This window comes from Zootoca vivipara, chromosome 8 (genome assembly GCF_963506605.1).
Source record: "Zootoca vivipara chromosome 8, rZooViv1.1, whole genome shotgun sequence".
In the NCBI taxonomy this organism is placed as follows: domain Eukaryota; kingdom Metazoa; phylum Chordata; class Lepidosauria; order Squamata; family Lacertidae; genus Zootoca; species Zootoca vivipara.
This window is the reverse complement of record NC_083283.1, coordinates 56,980,305-56,989,733: the sequence shown is the minus strand read 5'-3', so window position 1 is coordinate 56,989,733 and position 9,429 is coordinate 56,980,305. Positions and strand designations below refer to the sequence as shown.

General features: G+C 44.4%; 1 protein-coding gene across 1 annotated transcript; it reads right to left on the bottom strand.

The window, feature by feature from the left end:
* Positions 1 to 3,214: 3,214 nt before the first annotated feature.
* RBFA (ribosome binding factor A) lies at positions 3,215 to 9,066 on the bottom strand. Its single transcript, XM_035125542.2, has 7 exons — positions 8,751 to 9,066; positions 7,712 to 7,754; positions 7,431 to 7,607; positions 6,902 to 7,014; positions 5,439 to 5,523; positions 4,163 to 4,239; positions 3,215 to 3,828 (listed from the first exon to the last, which is right to left on the bottom strand). Exons 1-7 carry the CDS (start codon positions 8,963 to 8,965, stop codon positions 3,432 to 3,434), a joined length of 1,107 nt encoding a protein of 368 aa, XP_034981433.2. The 5' UTR covers positions 8,966 to 9,066; the 3' UTR covers positions 3,215 to 3,431.
* Between the last annotated feature and the right edge of the window lie 363 nt (positions 9,067 to 9,429).

Genomic DNA, 9,429 nt, shown 5'->3' with positions numbered 1-9,429 from the left:
CTCGTTAAAACCATCAGATGGCGCGCCGACCCCGGCGAAATAGAATTAATACGTCACACCCTCTTCGACCAATGGCAGCCTGAGCGCCGCCACTTTAAAGGGACTTGGAATACTGGGCTGGCTTTGATGTTCACTCCTAAAGCGGCATGTTAGAGACACTTCCTTGCTCTACTAGTCGTCACAGTGCTGCTCGGTTAGTGGATATAAAATTAGCCGCGCAGAATCTTTGGCATGCATGAGATAAAACTGGGAGAGCATGTATTAAAATCCCTAGGCGAAAACAAGATTTTTTGGCTCAACTTCTGTTTCTGTTCACTCTTTCAAAGCTTTTGAGGAAGAAAGGTTATTGGGTAAGAATCCACAGCACAATGGAAAGTATTAGCCTGTAAGGTGCCAGGGACTCCTGACAAGAGGTCAGCAGGGCTAAAGCACAATCCTATGTATGCCTATTCAGAAATAAGTCAATTTAGTTCATTGAGGCTTAATCCCAAGTAAGTGGTTGTAAGAGAATGCTGCTGTTCCTCTGGAGCAGGTGCCGAAAATGGTTGCTGGCAACCAATTTTAATGTTAACCAATTCTTAAGTGGGCCTTTAAAAAACCCTAAAAACCCTATATCTGAAGCACATATTCCCCTCATTAAGAAGCCAAGGAACTGTATAGTTTGTCAAGAAAACTGGGAATTGTAGCTCTAATCGGGGAAGCTACATTTCCCAAGATTCTTGGGGGGGGGTGCTTTAAATGTACGATGTGTGCAGTACCTACGAAATAAGAAAAGCTGAGCTAGATCAGACTAGTCCCATTCTAACTGTAGTTTCCTAGTGGCCAACCCCCAAGAAGCCTATGGGAAGCTTGCAGGCAGGGCATGAGCCCAAATAAATATCCTCTCCCTACCCACCAATAACTGCCATTCAATGGCATTACAGCCTCTGATACCTAAAGATGCTACACAGCAATCACGAATAGTAGTCATTGATAGCCTTATTATCCGTGAATTTTTCTAATCCTCTTTTAAAACTATTTAAGGTGGCAGCCGTCACATCTTGCAGTAACAAATTCCATAGTTTTAATCATGGGAAAACAGCAGGCCATTATTCAGAGCCAGTGTGATACGATTAGAGCAGGTGTTGCCAATGGACGCACGTGTGCCCAGAGACCCTACCTGATGTTCACAGGTTCCCTTCCCCCTTCTAAAATTAGGCTTGGAAGATGCATTCTGCTTTAGTCAACATGTTATGATGTGTGTGGTGCCCATGAGTGTCTCTGGTTTACAAATGGGCCCTGGGGCCTCAAGGGGGCTGGCAATCTTTGCTGGGACTAGGGTCTGGGAGACCCGTGTTCAAACCTTCACTTAAGCCATGAAACTCGGTGGGTGGCTATGGGCCATTCACCATCTCACTCACTCCCCTCACAAGGCCATTAGAAGGATAAAATGAAAGAAGCTAGTATACCATCTTGAAGTCCTAATAGCAAGGTGGAATAGAAGTAATAGTAGTAGTACTAGTAGTAGTAACTTTGCCAGATCTACCCCTTCTCCTCCAGCCTACACAGCTGCATGGCTACCAGCCAACTTTCTGAATAACAAGGCTACTGTCTTTATCTTGGGACCACTTCTGATAGGGCTGCTTTGAAGAAGAGAATTATGGAAGGAGCCACAGTCATATAATCCATCACTCCATTGTCAGTGTTATCACCCACAGACCACTTCTTGGTAAAATTATTGGAACCACTGTTCTGTCTCTCATGGGAGATACTGCCAAGACTGCAGAATCTCATGTCTACTAACCCGGCCGTGGTATCTGGACTTAGTATAGGAAAACAGTTAAGAACATTAGCCCAGGTATTTCTTTCCAATCTCAACACATCTCAGGGGGTGGCTGTAAGAAAACTACTAACATTAAGCATCATCTTGTCTTATAATGTGGGGGTACTCTTACTAGCTGACCTCATAGTGCTGTTGTAAAGATTGCTGGAAAAAATGTGAAAGAAGACTGATCCTGTCAATGGTAAAGGTAAAGGGACCCCTGACCATTAGGTCCAGTCGTGACCGACTCGGGGGTTGCGGCGCTCATCTCGCATTATTGGCCGAGGGAGCCGGCGTATAGCTTCCAGGTCATGTGGCCAGCATGACAAAGCCGCTTCTGGCAAACCAGAGCAGCACATGGAAACGCCGTTTACCTTCCCGCTATAGCGGTTCCTATTTATCTACTTGCATTTTGATGTGCTTTCGAACTGTGAGGTTGGCAGGAGCTGGGACCAAGCAACGGGAGCTCACCCCGTCACAGGGATTCTAACCGCCGACCTTCTGATCGGCAAGCCCTAGGCCAGTGATGGGCAACCTTTTGAGATTGGTGTGTCAAAATTCACCAAAAAACCGAGCATAACTCAGGTGGTGTGTCACTTCGAGAAAAAAACCGTAATTCCGCGATATTATAGTTTAAATAACAAAAATGTATAATTGTAATATATAACTGTATTTAATAAACCAAAAACTAATTATTTAACCAAACCAAACAAAAAACCCCTTATTTATCACAAAGTACCCAGAGTTGTTGAGCTTTTGGGGGGGAGCTGCTGACCAAAGTTTTGAAGGTTTTGGGTGTGTGTGTAAAAGTTGCTTTACTTTTTTTGGGGGGGGTTGCCCCAAAGCTGCTGCACTTTTTGGGGGGGGGAGAGAATAGAAATAAATTACGAATAATACCTTCGCTGGAACTAACACATAGCACTGACACAGTCTGCCAAAGCGCCAAAAAACCCCAGCACAGAACGGGTTAAAAAATGAATGCTGTTACACCCAATCATTGTCTGCCAAAGCGCCAGAAAAAAACAGCACAGAAAGGGTAAAAACCAATCTCTGGCTACCAGCAACAACAACAGCAAAAAAGGATCTGGGTTTTAACAGCGGAGACAAGCTGTAGCGTGAGGAGGAGCGGGAGAACAAATGTGGGGGGGAATCAACAGCGCGAATGGGCCGATGGGGCGTGCCAGCAGTGAGGGCTCTGCGTGTCACGTCTGACACGCGTGTCATAGGTTTGCCATCACTGCCCTAGGCTCTGTGGTTTAGCCCACAGCGCCACCTGGGTAATGGTAAATATGGTTATTACTGGGATACCAATTAAGTTCCAGTGATACACATTATAATGAAGATAGTTTGGTACTGTCACTGTTGTTCAAATGTAAGTCATTGTGTGAATTAAACTGAACTGCTGACAAGGAGAATTGTACAATTCTTTAATAAAAACGGTTTGAAACAAGGTTTTTTAAACATAAACTATTCTATGAAAACTTATGGTTTTCCTCATCTATATGCTGTTTTAATGGTGAAAAGCAAAATGCTTATTCTCCTCATGTATATACCGTACCTACTTAGAAATAAATTCTACTGAGGTTAATGGGGTTTGCTCTCAGGTAAGCCATAGTTTTGTTTTACAAGTTTACTTGTGCTCGGTGGTACTGTTATCTACTTCTAGTCTATCTTCTATTTCCTGCAATTCATCCTCCAGTTCATTTTCCAGTTCATGTGAGGACGCAGTGTCACTGTCCCAATCATCTTCACTGCATTTGTCCATTAGGTATTCCTGAGGTGTAATTCCGTCATCAAATGGTTTCTTGGCTTTCTTCCATCTCATTTTCTTGCGCTTTTGTAACTCAGCCAGCTGTTGCTTCTGCTGCTCCGACAATGCAACTCCTCCTATTTCCTTGTCCTTAGTCATTTTTTTGTACTCAATTATTTGCTTATTTAATGCATCATGATCAATTCCAAACAGATTATCAGGCATGCAGGAAAGGGACGAGTCCAGGTATGTGGTGGCTTTGGTGTATCGTTGTTCACTGCAAGAAAGGGATAAAAAGGTAAGAACTGTAGCCCTAACGGTATGTGATACTTGTGCCTTTGCCTAGTTTTTTGCCGATTTCCCCCCTCCCACTGCAGCCCACAATGTTCTGGAGGGTTCATTGATTTCTCTAGAGACAGATCCTGCACTGTAGGAAGGGAACATTGAGACTACAGTAAGAAGGAGGAGTGGAAATGTCTTGTTCCACAAACAGCCTTTCATCCAATACAGGCACATAACTCTGAACCAAACCAACGGTAGCTTGAGAATGCATCTAAAAATATTTTAACTAGTTTTTCGAAAGCATTACATTTGTGTTTATGATTTTATACCTGAAATCATTTTGAACCGATTCCTTTCCTTCTTCTTCTTCAGGCCCAAAATCAGCAGTTGCCAGTAAATTCTCAATCTGAAAGAAAATAAATTCACATGTGTCAGGGACTGTTCTAGCAGTGAGCATTCCCTGACAATCGCAGAAGAGAGGCACCCTGACTCAGGCAGCATCCTAGAGACCTTACTGCAACCTCAAACAGGATATCAGGGGGAGGGATCAGGGGAAGTGTCCAGCGGGGAGATGCCTCGCCCTTTTAAGTTCATGCCTGACTTAAGACAGGCGCAAAGGGAGGAGGGCAGGAATCCCACGCTTACTATGCTGGGGGAGGAGCAGACGCCAGGCATTGGGAGAATCTTTGTCAGACTGATCGGACATGTATTCTTGATACTGATTCACATTGAAAATATCAGGCAAAATAAAAGCCTTAAAGACAGAATGGCTGTGGTACTAGTTTCTCAGAAGTAGTCAAACAAGGACCGTGACAACACGCATTTAAGATATCCAGAAATAGGGCAGTTTCTTTATCAAGAAGGTAAATAAGTTGCAAGCCCTCGTTACCATGCAAGTGGTCCAGTACACATGACATCATGGTAAGTCAATCTAGGGTTTACTGTGTGGATTCTGAGAAAGAACAAACCTTGCCTACAGCTAGTGGTTAGTGAGACAGTTTAAACACGGGTCTGGGTTTGAATGACAAACTAAGTCAAATCCTTGACTTAGCTTGGTGCGGTATGGGAGCAAAAAAGGACCGAGGTGGAGCAAAATGGTTGCAAGCTCATCTCCAGGAGCTTGCATGTTTGTGCACTTCCAGTAAGCCATAGTTTGGCTTAATGTGTTGAGCAAACAATGTGCCCCTGAAATGTGGTAACACCTTTCAGTTGCCTGGATGGATGCATGTGTAAAAAAATTCTGACATACACAATTGGAATGTAGCTTATTGTACACAGGTAAGCGTCGTACCCATTGATTTTACCATTTCTGCCACTGGCCACAACCCTTTGCTCTGCTCACTGCTGGCATGTGACCCCCCCGTCCACCCAGTAAGTTGCTCATGATGGAATGTGGACTTTGGACTGAAAAATGGACTCCACCCTGGATCAGCCTAGTGCAATAGTATATTTCTATTAACAAGTTGCTATGAATGCATCCCAAAATGGCTTTCCCTGGTTTTTGTGGCAGTGGGATGGGGAGGGCTTGGAGCAGTATCCCATCTCCATGCTGCGATTACCCTGACGTTGCGTATTAACAATACAGTTGTGCACTTTCTTCATTACCTCTCTTATAGCAGCTTCTTCTTTGTCTCTGACAAACACTAATGAAGGAACGGTTCCTAGGACCTGATGTGAAATCAGAAGGTGTCTGTAAAATAAAAAAAAGAAGAGGAAGGAAGGAAGGAAAGGAGAAGCCTCTAATATTAAAATCAGCTACAACATTTGTTAAATTTTTGGAGAAAATCAGAATAAAAACAAAGATAGAATGAAAAAATGAAGCACTGCAACATCTCCTAATTACCCCACTGGACAATTATCCAGTTTTCAAAATGTGAAGTAGGCCCATCCAACTTTTGTGGCAAACTCCATTCCACAGGGCCATGTCAGCTAACAGTACCCCTCGCGGGGATTTTCTGTAAAGTGAGAGTGATGTACAGGAAACAAGCCACTCTTTCCTGTTTATTCAGCAGAACAGCTTCCTCTTCTAGAGCAGATTCTTGCAGATCCCAGTCAAGTAGGTACCAATCAAGGGAAGGAGAAACATATTTTGTATGTGTGTATTTGAGAAGTAACATGGACTGCTCTGTGTATACACAAAAAAATGTTATTTTGAACACTTGCATGGAAGTGTGCATGCATATCTGTCTGTGGATGTTGCATAAGAATGTAACTGAAAGAAAACAGTACATACGGTACATGTTTCTGCATGTGTTGAAGTTGCTTGCGAGCCTAACGGTGTAACAAGCAAGCTAAAGTTGGGCATTTGAGTAACAAAAACACCATTTGACCAGTTAGATAATCATATATTGGCAAACTATTTTTAAAGTGTTAATAATAATAATAATAATAATTTATTATTTATACCCCGCCCATCTGACCGGGTCTCCCCAGCCACTCTGGGCGGCTTCCAACAGAAGAATAAAACAATAATCTATTAAACATTAAAAGCCTCCCTGAACAGGGCTGCCTTCAGATGTCTTCTAAAAGTCTGGTAGTTGTTTTCCTTTTTGACATCTGTTGGGAGGGCGTTCCACAGGGCAGGCGCCACCACTGAGAAGGCCCTCTGCCTAGTTCCCTGCAACTTGGCTTCTCGCAACGAGGGAACCGCCAGAAGGCCCTCGGTGCTGGACCTCAGTGTCCGGGCAGAATCATGTAGGTGGAGATGCTCCTTCAGGTATACTGGACCGAGGCCATTTAGGGCTTTAAAGGTCAGCACCAACACTTTGAATAGTTAAAGAGATACTAGTTAAAGAGATACTTGAATTGTGAACAGGTTTAATATTTATGCTAATCACAGAAGCACTTTTTAAAGATAAATCACCATCTTTACAGTGTTAGACAAAGTTTTTATACCACCTACATAGTGGCACTTTAGACTTTGGAAACTTGACCACAGCCAAATAATAAACCAGTCAATTGACCACATATTCTTAAGTCCAACACTCAACGTGCCCTTTTAAAGTTGCCAATATGGCCTCTAGACAAGGACATTCGCCCTCCTCTGGATACAGCAGTGTAGTAGCTACCTTATACGGGGACCACTCTTCCGTAGAACCTTCTCAATGTAGTCATCCTGTTCCACACTGCTAGTAGTCCTCCAGTAGATACGACATACTGAAAAATCTGATGTGAGGGACACCTATGGTGTTCAAAATGCCAGTTGTAAGGGCACATTTTACATGGTGAAGAACTCTAATCTTGGAAGGGGGCAATGACAATAATCCCATTACATTCAAGAGGTTCAAGAAGAGGATTACTATTACCTAAGCAAAGCAAATCCTGACAACAATACCTGTGTATCTAGCTGTTCACTCCTATCCAACTTTTTCTACTTATGCCCGACTTTCAACAGGGAGGGATGAATATCCTACATTAACCAAGCGTTGGACTACAGGCCCTTTCCAATTCTGTTACAGATCTTGCAGTCAGACGGCAACAAACCATCGTGAAATCTGTAGAACAGGTTTCATGACTGGGCTTTGACGGTCCCATTACATTTCTGATCTCACAACTTTATATGAGGGACTTTGCTGGATTTATGCCTTTTGTACTTGCCTTAGACAGTTCCACGTTGAGGTCATAAACTTCTTGGCCAGCCTCAAAGGTACTCAGGACATCCCTCACAGCTTTAAGCAGCAGAACATTTAGGGCTCTTTTACGTATGCTGTCTTCTTTCTTCACCTTTGGTGGATGAAGCTTTAATATACTTGCCAAGTTGGATGGCTTGTGTGCCTTTAAAACAAAAAAGATTGCTGAGAGGAATATCTTGTGCATCAAGCACGACCTACTTTTCCATTGTAGTTGTCTTTCCCATTTAAAAATCCGCCTGTGCTTACCAGGGAAGAGCCCAGTGTAGGACTATCATACCAAAACTTCTTCCTTTCGGAAAAAAAAGAGAGAGACTATATGAGTTTTATGGATTTAACATGAGCAATAATGTATCAAACATATGTCAAACTACAGCAGCACTATTTCAGGGAGAGGCAGATGCACTTGTCATCTGAGGCCCTTCTCTATGTCCCAGACAGGTTCAGAGAGTGGCAACAAGAGAAAGGGCCTTTTCTGTGGTGGCTCCCCATTTGTGAAATGCTCTCCCCAGAGAGGCTCAACTGACAACCTCATTACATGTCTTTAGATGCCAGGCAAAAACATTCCTCTTTACCCAAGCCTATGGCTTTTAAATAATCTATGGCCTGCGAAAGTGTGGGGAAGATGATGATGATGATTTTACTATCAGGCTGTCTGTCAGCATGCTTTTTACTATGTTTTTGTCATTGATGTTTCGTAATGTATTTCTAATGCTGTACACCACCCTGAGATATTTTGATAAAAGGCACTACAGTATATAAATTGAAACCGTAATAACAACAATAGCCTGGTTTATAATCTTAACACTTGCTGGATCCAGGGGTTAGAAGGATCTCACATATACCATTCTACTTTCCCGCCCCACCCCCAAACTCATAACAATATTAATCAGTAGAAAGTGCTAAAGGAGGGGCCCAATCCCCTCCTTAAGGGGGGTGGGGTGGGATCAGAAAAACAATTCATTGCAGTTTAGGGACTTCCTGTGTTCATCTGCACAGCACCTAGTGAATAGTAGTGAGAGCTCAGCTGGTTCAGCACGAGGCTCTTAATCTCAGGGTCGTGGGTTCAAGACCCCTATTGAGCAAAAGAATTCCTGCATTGCAAGGGGGCTGCACCCTCGCGGTCTCTTCTGACTTTCTATCCTTTCCCAAAAGAAGTCTGTCTTACCCAGAGAGGTAAGGAAAGTACTGTATTGCATATATATGGCTGTCTATTATTATTATTATTATTATTGTTATTGTTATTGTTATTGTTATTATTATTCGGGGGTGGGGGTGCATTACTCACTTCTTTTTAGAAAGGAACTTCTTGAGCAGGTTCCTGGAGCCGCAGAGGGCGGCGGAGCAGCGCAGAGCCCGGCAGCCGGGGCAGCCCAGCGGAGGGAGGAAGAGGCCGCCGTCCCGAGGCCGCCGCCACCACCAGGCTGCCGTCCCGGGAGGCGGAGTCGCTCGGCTGCTGGCAAAGGCTGCAGCGGCCGCGGCCGCGCTTCGAAAGCCCCACATGGTCACCTCGGGACTCTTCACCGCGCAGGAGTTCCAAGAAACTCCCCGTCGGCTGGAAACAGCTCCGCGGCCGCGGCTGCTCCTCGCCGCACCGCAAGGCCCCGGCAACGTCTATAGCGGGAAGCTGCCGCAGCGCCCCCAGCGGCCATGAAGCGCTCTTCTCGCCGCAAAGCATCCGCACTCGCCGCTCTGGACACCTGGCGGCGCCCGGCGCCTCTGAGTCGGTAAGCGTAGCCCTTCCGCAGTCACGCTTCGCTTTCTCATTCATGCCCGCGCGGGTTTGCTTGGCGATTGCGGTTGCGATCGCTCCCGTTGCGAGGTGGCTGTGTACTGTATATGCAGTGAATATCGCTGCTTTGTTATTACTACAATAAATTATATGCTGATGGTGACAATACAAATTATTATTTTGGGGGAGGGGAACCATGTATGGTGTAGACTTGACCTTATTACTGATCTATTAT